The sequence below is a fragment of the Protomyctophum parallelum genome (assembly GCF_964188405.1).
Source record: "Protomyctophum parallelum genome assembly, chromosome: 10".
NCBI lineage: Eukaryota > Metazoa > Chordata > Actinopteri > Myctophiformes > Myctophidae > Protomyctophum > Protomyctophum parallelum.
This window is the reverse complement of record NC_139704.1, coordinates 49679499-49699658: the sequence shown is the minus strand read 5'-3', so window position 1 is coordinate 49699658 and position 20160 is coordinate 49679499. Positions and strand designations below refer to the sequence as shown.

The window sequence follows — 20160 nt, the reverse complement described above, 5'->3', positions numbered from 1 at the left end:
CTCCAGCGTAAACCACACCAGCCTGTCCAACTTCGCCTTCCTGTACGGAGTGTTCCCCACGGCGCCCAGCGTGGCCATCTACGCCTCGCAGTACGGCATGGAGCTGGAGGTGGTGAGTACTGTATCTACTGTACCTACTGTATCTACTGTACACCATCTACTGTACGCCTCGCAGTACGGCATGGAGCTGGAGGTGGTGAGTACTGTACCGTCTACTGCAGTGTTTCCCAACCTGTGTGTCGCGGAGCTTTGGTGCTCCGTTTGATGTGTCCAAGTGCTCCGCGTAATTTGACCGAAATTAAGTTATAGTGTTACTTTCTGTCAAATCAGGCGGAACACTAAGGCCCTTTCCCAATTCCTTTTTTAACCCTACCCCTCAGCCCTTGCCCCTTCCCCTTGTCCCTACATAATGAGTGTCAAGGGGTAGGGAGATAAATCATCCCCCTAGGAATTGGAACGTCCCTAAATATTGAACGTCCCTTGTAGATATTGATATACAACCTGTTCTCAGAAAATAGCTGATCTGCAAGCTCACTACAGGCCAGTGGTCCCCAAACTTTGATGGCATTTCTGTCTCTAGGACCCCCAATTTATATTGTAAAATCAATGTTAATTAACTCTGAGAGTGTACAAACTATCATTTAGCCCATAACCCACTTTGGAAACTACTTTCCATTTGATTTAAGATGTAGAGATGGAACGTAAATATAACATTGCTGTGGTTATGATGAAATAAATATATTGTAATTTTGTCTCATGTTGGTAGCCCATGTATGTAATTCAGCTAGATATAGCTCATTCTGACACCTGCTCAACAGTTGTACCTGATTAATTGATTATTGTTTGTATAGCATGGGTACAGATATATATACAGGGTTAGAAAAAGGAAAAACAATTTACAGTATAGAAAGAAGGGGCTGTGGTCACTGTTCATTGTTTTTAATATCATTAAGAACAGAGTAATTTTCTATCAATGAAAATGCCATCGTGATTCATCTCCATCCAATGTATAGTCTGCACGGCAGCTTGCAATCTGTTCTGTAGCTGGTTTGCCTGGGGAAAAAAACAACACCATTGCTAATTAGTTATGTAAGTTTTGCAACTTGTGGGGATTAGTTTAACATTGGTCATGATAAAACCATAGCTATCACTGCAGCGCGAGTAGCCAACGTTATGCAGTGACAGCGTTATGTAGGTACAGTAGGCTATTTCACGGCTTTTAAGAGCTCCAAAACTGCAGAATGTTGACATATCGTGGTCTGGGGGGTCTGACTGATGCCTGCTAATAATCTAGCTTGCATCCGTGTTGTATCACCGGCGCACCGGCGATAAATAAAAAAGAATAAAGCGCCGATGCGGCGCCAAATGAATGGGTAACGTTGTATGAATGCAACGCCGTATCATATCGTTAGTTCACGTGAGGTAACGTTAACCTTTGCTAGAGATTGCGATATTTTTGGCGATGCAGATTGTTAATACATTCAAATAATATTGGTTATTATAATATTTTTCCATAATAAAGGACATAAAAGGCTTCTTACCTCGTCCGCCTTTCAGCCCTCACTGCCCCTCAGTGATGTTGCTCCGTTTGAAGTCCCGTCGAGATATCCCTTCAAACGAAGGGGATTCTAGCCCTAACCCTTGGCCCTACCCCTCGCTCCAAAGACAATTGAGATAACCCTTCCCCCTCACGTGAACGCGCATAAGCAAGGGCAAGGGCTAAGGGCCAGGACGAAGGGAGGAATTGGGATTGAGCCTAACTCTCCCCCGATAGCTAATGGGCTGCAGGCTTCTTATAGTTGCGTCGTTGTTGTCACACGTCTAACAATTAGACGTGCGATAACATCAACACGGAAAACAATAGACTAACGACCCTCGGCCATTGAAATGTTAATGCTTAGATGCATGCAGAAGAGGCTACATTTCGCTCCCTCCAGAAAGACTGGAGCGCGCAGAGCGCAGCCACATGCACGTAGACAGCAGACACATACAGAGTCCTACATGTCCAGAACTAGCCCAAACATTTAGATTCTCGTAGTCCCGACCCAAACACGTAAAGTAAACGTGACGTTGTTGTGATTAAACATAATGTGCCACGAAAAATAGCTGTCCAAAATAGCTGTCCATGTCCAAACATGATCGCATCGTTCGGCCAACAAAATATATCTCCCTCCCTCCACAGAAGCGCAGTGATTTATTCTTCGTCGTACACGTGTTACGCTTGCATGCTGAAAATAGCTGATCTACAAGCTCACAACGCGTTGCGGACGCAACGCGTTGTGAGCTTGTCGATCAGCTATTTTCAGCACGTGAAAATAAGCAGGCTGTGAGAACTGAGACCCTGCACAATAAAAGCATGCAGCTTTCACAAGTTGGCCCATAATAAAGACAAGGAAAAGGATTAGGTGGCATTTCACATTGCATGAGCAATTCTTTGAAACTGAGGCACTGTCTCTGTCCTTTTCATTCTCGTTATTTGATGAGTGCTGTCATGTGTGTTTTTATTTTATTATATTACTTTTACGTATATATTTACTTTTACTATAATATATATATATTTAATATATATGTATATTATATACACCCCCCTATGTGTTCCCCGAGATTTTTAGGCTATGAAAAGTGTTCCCTGGGACAAAAAAAGGTTGGGAAACACTGGCCTACTGTACGCCTCGCAGTACAGCATGGAGCTAGAGGTGGTGAGTTTAAGCAATAAGCCACGAGAGGTCTCAGGTTACCGGGTATTTTACACTGGCTGGCCCCAGCCCACCCCACCCCCCCCCCCCCCCCCCCCCCCCTCACACAATATAAACTGGGGGTCCCAGAGATAGAAATGCCATTAACCCGTTCTGACCTGAGATCAGATTCTAAAAATGTCATCCTGACAGTTTTCTGAAAAAGCTATGTTTCTGTGTCAGTCGTTCTGCGATTTTTCTAAAATAGCAGACCTACAAGTTCTCTCTCTCTCTCTCTCTCTGTCTCCCCCTATGTCTCTCTCTCTGTCTCTCTCTGTCTCCCCCTATGTCTCTCTCTCTCTCTCTCTCTCTGTCTCCCCCTATGTCTCTCTCTCTCTCTCTGTCTTCCCCTATGTCTCTCTCTCTCCTCTCTCTCTCTCTCTCTCATCTCTCTCTCTCTCTCTCTGTCTCTCTATCTCTCTCTCTCTCTCTCTCTCTCTCTCTCTCTCTCTCTCTCTCTCTCCATCCCCCCCTGTCTCTCTCTCTCTCTCCCCCTGTCTCTCTCTCTCTGTCTCCCCCTGTGTCTCCCCTTCTCCCCCCCCCCCCCCTCCCAGGTGACATCAGGCATGGTCATCAGCACCTTCCTGTCTGCGCCCATCATGTACGTGTCGGCGTGGTTACTGACCATCCCCCTGATGGACCCGGCCCCCCTCATGGCCGAGCTGCAGAACGTCAGCTTCAACATCAGCATCGTCTGCATCATAGCACTGGTGCGTGTGTGTGTGTGTGTGTGTGTGTGTGTGTGTGTGTGTGTGTGTGTGTGTGTGTGTGTGTGTGTGCGTGTGCGTGTGCGTGTGCGTGTGCGTGTGCGTGTGCGTGTGCGTGTGCGTGTGCGTGTGCGTGTGCGTGTGCGTGTGCGTGTGCGTGTGCGTGTGCGCGTGTGTGTGCGTTTTTTTTTTTTTTTTTTTTTTAAGATATTTTTTTGCGGCTTACGCCTTTATTGATTTTTTAAGGGATAGAAAGTAGGCTGACAGGAAACGGGAGAGAGATGGGGGGGATGACATGCGGTAAAGGCCGTGTCGGGTCCGGGAGTCGAACCCGCGGCACACCGCGACTGGATCACCAGTCCGGTGCCCAGACCGTTACGCTACGGCCTGGGCCGTGTGTGCGTTTTTATGACACAATTTTGTATCACACAGTTTTTACCCAGTGTCAATTATCTAATGTAATCCTGGGCGCTACACTCTGCCAACCTGGGGGGGGGGAGGGCAACAGACTGACCTCATGCTTCCTTCTATGCATGAGGAGTCCAAGCTGCTTCTTTTCACCTGACATGGGGGGAGGGGGGGGGGGGGGGGGATTTCTCGTTTGGACAAAGCCCGTCCAACCAGTTCCTTTCCCCTCCATCAGGCGCCCCGGCTGGCCAGGGGGAGGCAGTTTAGAGATCAGGATTACTGCATGTTTTTGTGAGGGTATCTACCTTAGGGGACACGGGGAGAACATGTGAGGGTACCTACCCTATAGGGGACACGGGGAGAACATGTGAGGGTACCTACCCTAGGGGACACGGGGAGAACATGTCAGGGTACCTACCCTAGGGGACACGGGGAGAACATGTGAGGGTACCTACCTTAGGGGACACGGGGAGAACATGTGAGGGTACCTACCCTAGGGGACACGGGAGAACATGTGAGGGTACCTACCTTAGGGGACACGGGGAGAACATGTGAGGGTACCTACCTTAGGGGACACGGGGAGAACATGTGAGGGTACCTACCCTAGGGGACACGGGGGTGAACATGTGAGGGTACCTACCCTATAGGGGACACGGGGAGAACATGTGAGGGTACCTACCCTAGGGGACACGGGGGAGAACATGTGAGGGTACCTACCCTAGGGGACACGGGGAGAACATGTGAGGGTACCTACCCTAGGGGACACCGGGAGAACATGTGAGGGTACCTACCTTAGGGGACACGGGGAGAACATGTGAGGGTACCTACCTTAGGGGACACGGGGAGAACATGTGAGGGTACCTACCCTAGGGGACACAGGGAGAACATGTGAGGGTACCTACCCTAGGGGACACCGGGAGAACATGTGAGGGTACCTACCTTAGGGGACACGGGGAGAACATGTGAGGGTACCTACCTTAGGGGACACGGGGAGAAACATGTGAGGGTACCTACCCTAGGGGGACACGGGGAGAACATGTGAGGGTACCTACCCTAGGGGACACGGGAGAACATGCAACTCCACAGAGAAAGGCCGCCCGTCGCAGCCTCTGCTACTTCATCCTGACATTTATGAACAAAGCCATGCTGCCACATGACGTCAATGTTTGTTTAACTGCTCTAAACAAACATTAAAAGTCCATAGACTTGGCTGCCACTCTACATTCGTTAAAAGTACTTCTAAACAAGTGTTATCGCCATTATCCGATTATGATCCAAAATAATAGAATACTCGCTAGCAATAATAAATATAGTCCGTAGTAAAGCACAAAGCGTCTAAGTTCCCTTAGGACTGTCCAAAGCGTCTAAGTTCCCTTAGGACTGTCCACAAAGCATCTAAGTTCCCTTAGGACTGTCCACAAAGCGTCTAAGTTCCCTTAGGACTGTCCACAAAGCGTCTAAGTTCCCTTAGGACTGTCCACAAAGCGTCTAAGTTCCCTTAGGACTGTCCACAAAGCGTCTAAGTTCCCTTAGGACTGTCCACAAAGCGTCTAAGTTCCCTTAGGACTGTCCACAAAGCGTCTAAGTTCCCTTAGGACTGTCCACAAAGCGTCTAAGTTCCCTTAGGACTGTCCACAAAGCGTCTAAGTTCCCTTAGGACTGTCCACAAAGCGTCTAAGTTCCCTTAGGACTGTCCCGCGAAGCCAAAAGGATCTTCTTCACCGTCTGCTGCTGTCGGAGTGCTTTCGGGTGCTTGTCTCGGGTCGCTCGCCGCCGGTACCACCACCGGCGGCAACCGCTGGAAGTGCTGCCGGGCCCGGGCCACCTTCTGTGGACTGATGTTGTAGACGGGATGGGTCCGGGCCAGCCGGTTCTGCTCCCCGCCCACCACCGTCTCCGTCTGGGCCACGGAGAGGCCGCTCAGGCAGTAGCAGGTGTGGTAGAAGTCCGGCTCCTTGCCGGGCTTGTCCAGCAGGCCTCCGGCCGGGTCCTGGCAGCACAGCAGGATGTACTCCTGCAACGCCTGCTGGTCGAACAGCGTCCTCTGGCGGCTCCGATCAGACGTTTCGCCTCCCGAAACGGCTTCGTTGTGGCGGCTCGACTTGGACTCGTCGTGTAGGAAAGAGGTTTTGTCGGTGCTCAAATTACACTCATTTTGTAGGAAAGAGGTTTTATCGGTGCTAAAAATTGTCTCGTCTACGAGGACGGTTTTGTCACGGCTCCGGTCGGGCTCGTCTTCTACGAGGACGGCTTCGTTACCGCTGGAATTAGACTCGTCTCTGAAAACGGGTTTGTCGTGACTCGAAGTAGACTCCTCTTCCACCAAGACGGCTTCGTCGCTGTTCAACTTAGACTCCTCTTCTACGACGTCAGTTTCGTCACGGCTGGGGTCGGACTCCTCTCCGAAACCACCACCGCCTCCTCCCTCTCCGCCTCCTCCTCCTCCTCCTCCTCCTCCTCCTCCTCCTCCTCCTCCTCCTCCCTCTCCGCCTCCTCCTCCTCCTCCTCCTCCCCCCAGCGCGTCATGGATCATGGCGAGCAGCGCGCCCTGCCAGAAGGAGTAACAGCCGTCCACCAGCTTGTTGCAGCGGCCCTGGAATCCTCCCTCGCAGCGCGTCTGCCGGCCCGCGGCCCAGCGCAGCAGGGCCCCGAGGTCCAGGCCCAGGCCCAGGCCCAGGCCCGGCGGCGAGGGCGGCGCCCCCGCCTGGCCGCCCAGGAGGAGCGTGGCGGCGGCGGCGCCGCAGTACGAGTACCCTCCGTGGGCCTCCAGGCCCGGCGCGCCGCCCAGCCCGCCCTCCCAGCTCTGACAGCGGCCGAGCCACGCCGCCGTGCCCTCGAACAGCGTGGCCTCGCTGGTGTTCCCGTCGTCGTTCGCCGACGGGAACACCAGCGAGGCCACGGCCGCGGCGCAGTAGACCCCGCGCACGTCCGCCTCGCCGCCCGCGTGCATGGAGAACGACCCGCCGTCCTCCTCCTCCTCCCGGCGTCGCCGCATCGCCCGCAGGAAGCGGAGCAGCCCGGTCCGGTCCACCACGGCGTACGCCTCGGCCGTGCCCAGCGTGCAGAGCGCCGCCACGGCCGCGTAGGTGGGCGCCAGGTGGGCCAGCTGGCCCGGCCCGCCGCCGAAGCCCCCCCGGGGGCTCTGGCAGCGCGCCAGGAAGCGGCACACGTCCGAGGCCACGGTGTCGGTACCGGTACCATCGGTACCGTCGCCCACCGGCCGGCCCAGCAGCTCCAGCCCGTGGAGGATCCAGTAGCAGAGCCAGGGCCGGCTGGCGTCCAGCCCGCTGTGCCCCGGCCCCAGGCGCCGCGTCAGGCCCCGCCTCAGGTAGGCGGCGTGGCGCTCCCTCAGCAGCGTCGGCCGCGGCGCGCCCGGAGCGGTGTGTTTGTGGTGGTCGTCGCCCGGAGCGGTGTGTTTGTGGTGGTCGTCGCCCGGAGCGGTGTGTTTGTGGTGGTCGTCGCCCGGAGCGGTGTGTTTGCGGTGGTCGTCGCCCGGAGCGGTGTGTTTGTGGTCGTCGCCCGGAGCGGTGTGTTTGTGGTGGTCGTCGCCCGGAGCGGTGTGTTTGTGGTCGTCGCCCGGAGCGGTGTGTTTGTGGTGGTCGTCGCCCGGAGCGGTGTGTTTGCGGTCGTCGCCCGGAGCGGTGTGTTTGCGGTGGTCGTCGCCCGGAGCGGTGTGTTTGTGGTGGTCGTCGCCCGGAGCGGTGTGTTTGTGGTCGTCGCCCGGAGCGGTGTGTTTGCGGTCGTCGCCCGGAGCGGTGTGTTTGCGGTGGTCGTCGCCCGGAGCGGTGTGTTTGCGGTAGGCGGCGAGGACGAGCTCCTCCACTCGCCGCTGCTCCGCCGACGTGGACGTGTCCACGCCGTCGTCGTCCAGGCGCTCCTCTTCGGCGCGGCGGCGTTTTCCCAGACGGCGGGATGACGGTGGAGGGGGCGGGGCTTCTTCCATGGCGGCGACGGCGACGACGCCCGGGCCGGTTGGTTTGTTTCCTGTTGACCGACGAGAGACCGCCTTCTGTTTGACTGACTGACACACTGCTGCTGCTATGTCATCACCTGACTGTAATGGAATGGCTGTAATGGAATGGCTGTAATGGAATGACCTGTAATGGAATGACCTGTAATGGAATGGCTGTGATGGAACGGATTGTAATGGGTAGGGATGGATTGCTCTGCTTTGTCTAGTGTAGAGCAGTGATGATTCGTTGTTGTTCAAATATAGAGATTTTGAGTGACGTCATCGTAGTGACATCATGGAACTGGCTTCCAGAGCCTTTTCAGATCCTTTCTCCATTAGAACAGGAATCGGGAGCATTAAAGGGATAGTTCAGATTTTTTTTAACTTAAGATGTATGAAATACTTGCCATTAATATAGTGGTTGCAACTGTATTAATTGATAGCCAGAGTCCCGTGGTGGGAGTTCTGCTCTGGTTTTAGTGAATATTAAAGGTAAATTAATCCACAAAACTAACGTCATTTGTATTGTTGACCTATTTCTAAAATATTAGTGCAACTTTCGTTCTTTTTTTACCCCTCTATCACACAGAACTATGTTTTTTGTGTCCATATCACTACGCCCAAAACATAGTTCCATGTGATAGAGGGGTCAAAGTTGAATGAAAGTCGCGCTAATATTTTAGAAATAGGTCAACAATACAAATGACGTTAGTTTTGTGGATTAATTTACTTTTACTGTGTGGCCCCCAGTGCCCCCCCCCACAAAATGACCAGAACTACTTCATATTCACCAAAACCAGAGCAGAACTCCCACCACGGGCAATCAATACAGTTGCAACCACTATATTAACCGTCTTCCTGCCATTGCCGAAGCCCTTCGGCAATTGAAGCATTAATTTGATATTAACGCTTGCTGCCATTGCCGAAGCCCTTCGGCAATTGCGCTTTTATAGTGCATATGATTGATCATGCCATAATGCTACTCACGTTAGCCGGTTAGCTAGCAGTGTTGTTAGCACTGCAATGGATCGTTCATATTAATTCACCGTCGCCATAAGAATCCATTCTATCCGTTTCTTTCAATCGCCTGTATCTCCTATTCCTTGTCCCAGATGGCATTTTTGGTCAAAACAGCGTTTCTTTGACGGCACGAGCCGACGTTGTGGAGTGCTAAAATGTACCGGCATGATTCGATCATGTAAACAAAGGTTGTCTTGGCAACGTAAAGCTGGCAGGGATAAGCTCACTTCCGGTTGAGGCAAAATGTGGCTTTTCAAAATAAGAGCTCAAATTAAAAAAATGCTGGCATGAATTAGGTCCTAATTTCTCAATAAATGGCAGCAGTAAAAGGGTTAATGGCAAGTATTTCATACAACTTAAGTTAAAAAAACTATCCCTTTAAGATAACGTACTGCTCTGTGCATAAATATAAATGCACATTCACATTGCTCACCAGGAGCAGTTCTGGGGTTCAGTGTTTTTGCTCAAGGACACACATGATTGTCAGCTTCTGCTTCTGCTGATTCCAGTTATGGATTTTAACAATACAATACTAGCCTAGCCTATCCATAAATTACACATCATTTCTGTTCAGTCGTGCAATTATCATTATGAAATGTAGTGGAACAATACAACACAAAAGTTATATACACACTTTACATTTGGCCACATTGTGTGTGTGTGTGTGTGTGTGTGTGTGTGTGTGTGTGTGTTCTAGGTGTGGACCATAGCTGTGATGCTGCTCAGTAAGAAGTTCAACAGACTCCCTCATCTGTTCGCCTTGAATCTCTTCCTGGCACAGGTCAGTGTGTTGGGAAAAAACACATGAACACAATGTGATCATAAGAAGCACTAGCCCCTCCTATGCACGGCTTTTTGTGTGTGTGTGTGTGTGTGTGTGTGTGTGTGTGTGTGTGTGTGTGTGTGTGTGTGTTTGCGCGAGTGCGATCCTGTGGAACTAATGGCGACTTCCTCTTCCTGTCTGCAGTTCCTGGTGTGCGTGTGCATGGTCCTGTGGAACTTTGTGGTGAAACAGGAAGACGGACATCTGGGCCAAACCCTGACCTTCATCCTGCTCTATGGGTCCCTGTACAGCACCTACATATGGACAGGTAACACCCTGTTGTTGTACAGCACCTATAAATGGACAGGTAACACCCTGTGGTTGTACAGCACCTATACAGTATATGGAATGGACAGGTAACACCCTGTTGTTGTACAGCACCTGTATATGGACAGGTAACACCCTGTTGTTGTACAGCACCTATAAATGGACAGGTAACACCCTGTGGTTGTACAGCACCTATAAATGGACAGGTAACACCCTGTGGTTGTACAGCACCTATACAGTATATGGAATGGACAGGTAACACCCTGTTGTTGTACAGCACCTACATATGGACAGGTAACACCCTGTTGTTGTACAGCACCTGTATATGGACAGGTAACACCCTGTTGTTGTACAGCACCTGCATATGGACAGGTAACACCCTGTAGTTGTACAGCACCTATACAGTATATGGAATGGACAGGTAACACCCTATGGTTTTACAACACCTATATAATGGCAGGTAAAACCCTATGGTTGTACCCCGAGCTATAGAGTAAGACAGAGTTACGAGAACTTTGTTCGCTTCACGGGGCTTCAGTCCAATGTCTCCTACATAGACTTCAGTCCAATGTCTCCTACATAGACTTCAGTCCAATGTCTCCTACATAGACTTCAGTCCAATGTCTCCTACATAGACTTCAGTCCAATGTCTCCTACATAGACTTCAGTCCAATGTCTCCTACATAGACTTCAGTCCAATGTCTCCTACATAGACTTCAGTCCAATGTCTCCTACATAGACTTCAGTCCAATGTCTCCTACATAGACTTCAGTCCAATGTCTCCTACATAGACTTCAGTCCAATGTCTCCTACATAGACTTCAGTCCAATGTCTCCTACATAGACTTCAGTCCAATGTCTCCTACATAGACTTCAGTCCAATGTCTCCTACATAGACTTCAGTCCAATGTCTCCTACATAGACTTCTATTGAGAATGGGGACAATCATACGGCCAGGTCGGGACCGGAAGTAGGCAGAAATGCATTGGAAACAGCCCGGCTTTAGCCCATTCTGACCTGAGATCAGATTCATACGAGGTTTCCACTGGACACCCACTGGTCTGATTAACCCATTCTGACCTGAGATCAGATTCATACGAGGTTTCCACTGGACACCCACTGGTCTGATTAACCCATTCTGACCTGAGATCAGATTCTAGAAATGTCAGTCGCTCTTTGACGTTTCAAAAATAGCAGACCTACAAGCTCGTATCGCGCCACTCGGTGGCGCGATATGAGCTTGTAGATCTGCTATTTTTAAATAGCTAAAGCACAACATGATGCTAACACCAAAATGGGTGCCCGTTTAGATTGTTTTGTAGTAATCGTAAAACATAAACATTAAAGAGACTTTAGTTGTCACTGTAGAATACTTTAAAACAGTTGTCATGTTGCACACATGCTTAAAATAGCTCTTATTTGCGCCGCCCTCGTTTAAAACAACGTATTTCCAACTCCAGCTTGTCTCAGTTCAGGCTGCATGAACAGCGCTCTGTTTCTGCCCCCTCAATGTCCTAACTCTTCTATTAGATGGCTCTGGGTTTCTGCCCCCTCAATGTCCTAACTCTTCTATTAGATGGCTCTGGGTTTCTGCCCCCTCAATGTCCTAACTCTTCTATAAGATGGCTCTGGGTTTCTGCCCCCTCAATGTCCTAACTCTTCTATTAGATGGCTCTGGGTTTCTGCCCCCTCAATGTCCTAACTCTTCTATTAGATGGCTCTGGGTTTCTGCCCCCTCAATGTCCTAACTCTTCTATTAGATGGCTCTGGGTTTCTGCCCCCTCAATGTCCTAACTCTTCTATTAGATGGCTCTGGGTTTCTGCCCCCTCAATGTCCTAACTCTTCTATTAGATGGCTCTGGGTTTCTGCCCCCTCAATGTCCTAACTCTTCTATTAGATGGCTCTGGGTTTCTGCCCCCTCAATGTCCTAACTCTTCTATTAGATGGCTCTGGGTTTCTGCCCCCTCAATGTCCTAACTCTTCTATTAGATGGCTCTGGGTTTCTGCCCCCTCAATGTCCTAACTCTACTATTAGATGGCTCTGGGTTTCTGCCCCCTCAATGTCCTAACTCTTCTATTAGATGGCTCTGGGTTTCTGCCCCCTCAATGTCCTAACTCTTCTATTAGATGGCTCTGGGTTTCTGCCCCCTCAATGTCCTAACTCTTCTATTAGATGGCTCTGGGTTTCTGCCCCCTCAATGTCCTAACTCTTCTATTAGATGGCTCTGGGTTTCTGCCCCCTCAATGTCCTAACTCTTCTATTAGACGGCTCTGGGTTTCTGCCCCTCAATGTCCTAACTCTTCTATTAGATGGCTCTGGGTTTCTGCCCCCTCAATGTCCTAACTCTTCTATTAGACGGCTCTGGGTTTCTGCCCCTCAATGTCCTAACTCTTCTATTAGATGGCTCTGGGTTTCTGCCCCCTCAATGTCCTAACTCTCCTATTAGATGGCTCTGGGTTTCTGCCCCCTCAATGTCCTAACTCTTCTATTAGATGGCTCTGGGTTTCTGCCCCCTCAATGTCCTAACTCTTCTATTAGATGGCTCTGGGTTTCTGCCCCCTCAATGTCCTAACTCTTCTATTAGACGGCTCTGGGTTTCTGCCCCCTCAATGTCCTAACTCTTCTATTAGATGGCTCTGGGTTTCTGCCCCCTCAATGTCCTAACTCTTCTATTAGATGGCTCTGGGTTTCTGCCCCCTCAATGTCCTAACTCTTCTATTAGATGGCTCTGGGTTTCTGCCCCCTCAATGTCCTAACTCTTCTATTAGATGGCTCTGGGTTTCTGCCCCCTCAATGTCCTAACTCTTCTATTAGATGGCTCTGGGTTTCTGCCCCCTCAATGTCCTAACTCTTCTATTAGATGGCTCTGGGTTTCTGCCCCCTCAATGTCCTAACTCTTCTATTAGATGGCTCTGGGTTTCTGCCCCCTCAATGTCCTAACTCTTCTATTAGATGGCTCTGGGTTTCTGCCCCCTCAATGTCCTAACTCTTCTATTAGATGGCTCTGGGTTTCTGCCCCCTCAATGTCCTAACTCTTCTATTAGATGGCTCTGGGTTTCTGCCCCCTCAATGTCCTAACTCTACTATTAGATGGCTCTGGGTTTCTGCCCCCTCAATGTCCTAACTCTTCTATTAGATGGCTCTGGGTTTCTGCCCCCTCAATGTCCTAACTCTTCTATTAGATGGCTCTGGGTTTCTGCCCCCTCAATGTCCTAACTCTTCTATTAGATGGCTCTGGGTTTCTGCCCCCTCAATGTCCTAACTCTACTATTAGATGGCTCTGGGTTTCTGCCCCCTCAATGTCCTAACTCTTCTATTAGATGGCTCTGGGTTTCTGCCCCCTCAATGTCCTAACTCTTCTATTAGATGGCTCTGGGTTTCTGCCCCCTCAATGTCCTAACTCTACTATTAGATGGCTCTGGGTTTCTGCCCCCTCAATGTCCTAACTCTTCTGTTAGATGGCTCTGGGTTTCTGCCCCCTCAATGTCCTAACTCTTCTATTAGATGGCTCTGGGTTTCTGCCCCCTCAATGTCCTAACTCTTCTATTAGAGGGCTCTGGGTTTCTGCCCCCTCAATGTCCTAACTCTTCTATTAGATGGCTCTGGGTTTCTGCCCCCTCAATGTCCTAACTCTTCTATTAGATGGCTCTGGGTTTCTGCCCCCTCAATGTCCTAACTCTTCTATTAGATGGCTCTGGGTTTCTGCCCCCTCAATGTCCTAACTCTTCTATTAGATGGCTCTGGGTTTCTGCCCCCTCAATGTCCTAACTCTTCTATTAGATGGCTCTGGGTTTCTGCCCCCTCAATGTCCTAACTCTTCTATTAGATGGCTCTGGGTTTCTGCCCCCTCAATGTCCTAACTCTTCTATTAGAGGGCTCTGGGTTTCTGCCCCCTCAATGTCCTAACTCTTCTATTAGATGGCTCTGGGTTTCTGCCCCCTCAATGTCCTAACTCTTCTATTAGATGGCTCTGGGTTTCTGCCCCCTCAATGTCCTAACTCTTCTATTAGATGGCTCTGGGTTTCTGCCCCCTCAATGTCCTAACTCTTCTATTAGAGGGCTCTGGGTTTCTGCCCCCTCAATGTCCTAACTCTTCTATTAGATGGCTCTGGGTTTCTGCCCCCTCAATGTCCTAACTCTTCTATTAGATGGCTCTGGGTTTCTGCCCCCTCAATGTCCTAACTCTTCTATTAGATGGCTCTGGTTGTACCTATAAATGGACAGGTAACACCCTATGGTTGTACAGCACCTATAAATGGACAGGTAACGCCATATATGGAGAGGTGACATCCTAATATGGTTGTACAGCACCTATACTGTATATATATGGGCAGGTGATACTACAATATACACTAGGCTGCATTTAGCAGAAAACACAAACATTAGGTCACACATTGCTGTGGAAAGGATAACACAGAAAGGCCCAGAGCTTCTATCCATCGAGGTCGAGCTGATGTGTTGACTGTAAAACCAGGCGCGGCAATACCTACCTACCTACCGTAGGTCGAGGATCATACCTACCTACCTACCGTAGGTCGAGGATCATACCTACCTACCTACCGTAGGTCGAGGATCATACCTACCTACCTACCGTAGGTCGAGGATCATACCTACCTACCTACCTACCGTAGGTCGAGGATCATACCTACCTACCTACCGTAGGTCGAGGATCATACCTACCTACCTACCGTAGGTCGAGGATCATACCTACCTACCTACCGTAGGTCGAGGATCATACCTACCTACCTACCGTAGGTCGAGGATCATACCTACCTACCTACCGTAGGTCGAGGATCATACCTACCTACCTACCGTAGGTCGAGGATCATACCTACCTACCTACCTACCGTAGGTCGAGGATCATACCTACCTACCTACCGTAGGTCGAGGATCATACCTACCTACCTACCGTAGGTCGAGGATCATACCTATCTACTTACCGTAGGTCGAGGATCATACCTATCTACTTACCGTAGGTCGAGGATCATACCTACCTACCTACCGTAGGTCGAGGACTATACAAGCAGCGGCGATGTCGTCGCTGTGGAGTCTTAGACCGATGTTCACGTCTCTTCTACGAGTGTCCCAGTCCTCCTCCTCCTCCTCTACGCGGACGGGACCGGGCCTCAGCATCAGAACAATGGCCACCCTCAACCAGATGCACCGCCAGGGGAAACCCAAAGCGCCGCCCAAACCCGCCGGCGCCACGTTCGGCCGCCCCCAGCTGAAGGCGGTCGTTCTGAAGACCATGATCCGGAAGCCCAAGAAGCCCAACTCCGCCAACCGTAAGTGCGCCCGAGTCCGCCTGTCCAACGGGAAGGAGGCGGTGGTCTTCATCCCCGGGGAGGGCCACAACCTCCAGGAGCACAGCGTGGTGCTGGTGGAGGGGGGCCGCACGCAGGACCTGCCCGGGGTCAAGCTGAGCGTGGTCAGAGGGAAGTACGACTGTGGGCACGTCGTGAAGAAAAAACACTAGGCTCCCCCATTGAGTCGTTTGTTGTACACAAACAGCAACAGAGTTCAGTCAGACACTGTTAAAGTAGTTTATTGAACACAACATGTACACAAACAGCAACAGAGTTCAGTCAGACACTGTTAAAGTAGTTTATAGAACACAACATGTACACAAACAGCAACAGAGTTCAGTCAGACACTTTTAAAGTAGTTTATTGAACACAACATGTACACAAACAGCAACAGAGTTCAGTCAGACACTTTTAAAGTAGTTTATTGAACACAACATGTACACAAACAGCAACAGAGTTCAGTCAGACACTGTTAAAGTAGTTTATTGAACACAACATGTACACAAACAGCAACAGAGTTCAGTCAGACACTGTTAAAGCAGTTTATTGAACACAACATGTACACAAACAGCAACAGAGTTCAGTCAGACACTGTTAAAGTAGTTTATTGAACACAACATGTACACAAACAGCAACAGAGTTCAGTCAGACAATGTTAAAGTAGTTTATAGAACACAACATGTACACAAACAGCAACAGAGTTCAGTCAGACACTGTTAAAGTAGTTTATAGAACACAACATGTACACAAACAGCAACAGAGTTCAGTCAGACACTGTTAAAGTAGTTTATTGAACACAACATGTACACAAACAGCAACAGAGTTCAGTCAGACACTGTTAAAGTAGTTTATAGAACACAACATGTACACAAACAGCAACAGAGTTCAGTCAGACACTTTTAAAGTAGTTTATTGAACACAACATGTACACAAACAGCAACAGAGTTCAGTCAGACACTGTTAAAGTAGTTTATTGAACACAACATGTACACAAACAGCAACAGAGTTCAGTCAGACACTGTTAAAGTAGTTTATTGAACACAACATGTACACAAACAGCAACAGAGTTCAGTCAGACACTGTTAAAGTAGTTTATAGAACACAACATGTACACAAACAGCAACAGAGTTCAGTCAGACACTGTTAAAGTAGTTTATTGAACACAACATGTACACAAACAGCAACAGAGTTCAGTCAGACACTGTTAAAGTAGTTTATAGAACACAACATGTACACAAACAGCAACAGAGTTCAGTCAGACACTGTTAAAGTAGTTTATAGAACACAACATGTACACAAACAGCAACAGAGTTCAGTCAGACACTGTTAAAGTAGTTTATTGAACACAACATGTACACAAACAGCAACAGAGTTCAGTCAGACACTGTTAAAGTAGTTTATAGAACACAACATGTACACAAACAGCAACAGAGTTCAGTCAGACACTGTTAAAGTAGTTTATAGAACACAACATGTACACAAACAGCAACAGAGTTCAGTCAGACACTGTTAAAGTAGTTTATTGAACACAACATGTACACAAACAGCAACAGAGTTCAGTCAGACACTTTTAAAGTAGTTTATTGAACACAACATGTACACAAACAGCAACAGAGTTCAGTCAGACACTTTTAAAGTAGTTTATTGAACACAACATGTACACAAACAGCAACAGAGTTCAGTCAGACACTTTTAAAGTAGTTTATTGAACACAACATGTACACAAACAGCAACAGAGTTCAGTCAGACACTGTTAAAGTAGTTTATAGAACACAACATGTACACAAACAGCAACAGAGTTCAGTCAGACACTGTTAAAGTAGTTTATAGAACACAACATGTACACAAACAGCAACAGAGTTCAGTCAGACACTGTTAAAGTAGTTTATAGAACACAACATGTACACAAACAGCAACAGAGTTCCGTCAGACACTGTTAAAGTAGTTTATTGAACACAACATGTACACAAACAGCAACAGAGTTCAGTCAGACACTGTTAAAGTAGTTTATAGAACACAACATGTACACAAACAGCAACAGAGTTCAGTCAGACACTGTTAAAGTAGTTTATTGAACACAACATGTACACAAACAGCAACAGAGTTCAGTCAGACACTGTTAAAGTAGTTTATAGAACACAACATGTACACAAACAGCAACAGAGTTCAGTCAGACACTTTTAAAGTAGTTTATTGAACACAACATGTACACAAACAGCAACAGAGTTCAGTCAGACACTGTTAAAGTAGTTTATTGAACACAACATGTACACAAACAGCAACAGAGTTCAGTCACACACTGTTAAAGTAGTTTATAGAACACAACATGTACACAAACAGCAACAGAGTTCAGTCAGACACTGTTAAAGTAGTTTATAGAACACAACATGTACACAAACAGCAACAGAGTTCAGTCAGACACTGTTAAAGCAGTTTATAGAACACAACATGTACACAAACAGCAACAGAGTTCAGTCAGACACTGTTAAAGTAGTTTATAGAACACAACATGTACACAAACAGCAACAGAGTTCAGTCAGACACTGTTAAAGTAGTTTATAGAACACAACATGTACACAAACAGCAACAGAGTTCAGTCAGACACTGTTAAAGTAGTTTATAGAACACAACATGTACACAAACAGCAACAGAGTTCAGTCAGACACTGTTAAAGTAGTTTATAGAACACAACATGTACACAAACAGCAACAGAGTTCAGTCAGACACTGTTAAAGTAGTTTATTGAACACAACATGTACACAAACAGCAACAGAGTTCAGTCAGACACTGTTAAAGTAGTTTATTGAACACAACATGTACACAAACAGCAACAGAGTTCAGTCAGACACTGTTAAAGTAGTTTATTGAACACAACATGTACACAAACAGCAACAGAGTTCAGTCAGACACTGTTAAAGTAGTTTATTGAACACAACATGTACACAAACAGCAACAGAGTTCAGTCAGACACTGTTAAAGTAGTTTATAGAACACAACATGTACACAAACAGCAACAGAGTTCAGTCAGACACTGTTAAAGTAGTTTATTGAACACAACATGTACACAAACAGCAACAGAGTTCAGTCAGACACTGTTAAAGTAGTTTATAGAACACAACATGTACACAAACAGCAACAGAGTTCAGTCAGACACTGTTAAAGTAGTTTATTGAACACAACATGTACACAAACAGCAACAGAGTTCAGTCAGACACTGTTAAAGTAGTTTATTGAACACAACATGTACACAAACAGCAACAGAGTTCAGTCAGACACTGTTAAAGTAGTTTATTGAACACAACATGTACACAAACAGCAACAGAGTTCAGTCAGACACTGTTAAAGTAGTTTATAGAACACAACATGTACACAAACAGCAACAGAGTTCAGTCAGACACTGTTAAAGTAGTTTATAGAACACAACATGTACACAAACAGCAACAGAGTTCAGTCAGACACTGTTAAAGTAGTTTATTGAACACAACATGTACACAAACAGCAACAGAGTTCAGTCAGACACTGTTAAAGTAGTTTATTGAACACAACATGTACACAAACAGCAACAGAGTTCAGTCAGACACTGTTAAAGTAGTTTATTGAACACAACATGTACACAAACAGCAACAGAGTTCAGTCACACACTGTTAAAGTAGTTTATTGAACACAACATGTACACAAACAGCAACAGAGTTCAGTCAGACACTGTTAAAGTAGTTTATAGAACACAACATGTACACAAACAGCAACAGAGTTCAGTCAGACACTGTTAAAGTAGTTTATTGAACACAACATGTACACAAACAGCAACAGAGTTCAGTCAGACACTGTTAAAGTAGTTTATTGAACACAACATGTACACAAACAGCAACAGAGTCGTTTATTGAACACAACATGTACACAAACGGCAACAGAGTTCAATCAAACACTGTTAAAAAACAAGTCCTTTAGGACCCATGCAATCAATTCATAGACAATATCATCAATAACAACAAGAACATTTAAATAATTTCAGGAAAAAATAAAAGAAAACTGGGGAAAAAGGAAGGAGGGGGGGGGGGTGATCACCTGTTGAAATGAAGGATCATTTCCTCTCCCTTGGGCCTGCTGAAAGGGCCTGTTTTAAAAGATGCACGATTTGACGATTTATTTTAAAACTCTTTGGAAGCCATGCCCGAAATGTATTTAATAATGCACAGGTAGCCATGGACGAGATCCCAAGATTTGGTTTGATTCTTCTGTGTCTGGCCCTGACCTCTGACCTCTGTGTGTCCACAGGTTTGATCCCTCTGTGTCTGGCCTTGACCTCTGACCTCTGCCCTCTGTGTGTCCACAGGTTTGATTCCTCTGTGTCTGGCCCTGACCAACAGAGATGACCTGCTGAGGCTCAGACCGGGGGTCTTCATGGTGCTGGGCTGGGGGTACGTAACCTACGTTAGCTAAACATAGTTTTAAACGGCCGATCGAATGGCTGTGTTTTACAATTCTATCAGCCGAATGGCCGCGTTTTACAATTATATCAGTCAAACGGCGTAGTTTTACAATCTCTCTAGGTCGTCCTCAGACGAGCCCTCCATCGGCGTCTCCAGTCCTCTCGGTTCTCCGTACATCTCGCCAGCTCCTTTAAGCAATAAGCCACGAGAGGTCTCAGGTTACCGGGTATTTTACACTGGCCGTAGGGTTTTATTAACCTAATAAAACGATTGAATTCACAAAAGTAGCTACGCTTTGCGCCACCAGAGCGAGCCACATCACTTCCTTGTTTTGCTCGGCATGTAGCCCCAGTGATTGAAGGAGTGGGTTATCGGTGGAATTTACACCGGTCACGTGACCGGTGTAACCAGCCAATCAGAATCGAGTATTGGGACTACCCGTTTTAGAATTGTGCTTTCTGCACCAGCATCTTTCTTTAGTACGTCCACGTAGGTAGGTGTGGGACGTCCT

General features: G+C 47.8%; 3 protein-coding genes across 3 annotated transcripts in view; 2 read left to right on the top strand and 1 right to left on the bottom strand.

Annotated features, from left to right (window-relative positions):
- Positions 1-20160, top strand: part of LOC310865893 (lysosomal cholesterol signaling protein-like) — a 53404-nt gene that overhangs the window by 13466 nt on the left and 19778 nt on the right. Inside the window, exons 6-10 of the mRNA XM_083775097.1 lie at positions 7-112; positions 3290-3445; positions 9520-9603; positions 9790-9913; positions 19553-19637. Of these exons, the coding sequence (XP_083631223.1) occupies positions 7-112; positions 3290-3445; positions 9520-9603; positions 9790-9913; positions 19553-19637 (555 nt within the window). The remainder of the gene's footprint in view (positions 1-6; positions 113-3289; positions 3446-9519; positions 9604-9789; positions 9914-19552; positions 19638-20160) is intronic.
- Positions 5535-7793, bottom strand: LOC310865203 (protein farnesyltransferase subunit beta-like; the record flags this gene model as incomplete). The annotated part of the gene is made up of 2 exons (XM_083774227.1): positions 5535-5894; positions 6333-7793. The coding sequence occupies 2 exons, from the start codon at positions 7791-7793 to the stop codon at positions 5535-5537; spliced, it is 1821 nt and encodes a 606-aa protein (XP_083630353.1).
- Positions 14946-15389, top strand: LOC310866072 (small ribosomal subunit protein uS12m-like; the record flags this gene model as incomplete). The annotated part of the gene is made up of 1 exon (XM_083775374.1): positions 14946-15389. The coding sequence occupies one exon, from the start codon at positions 14946-14948 to the stop codon at positions 15387-15389; it is 444 nt and encodes a 147-aa protein (XP_083631500.1).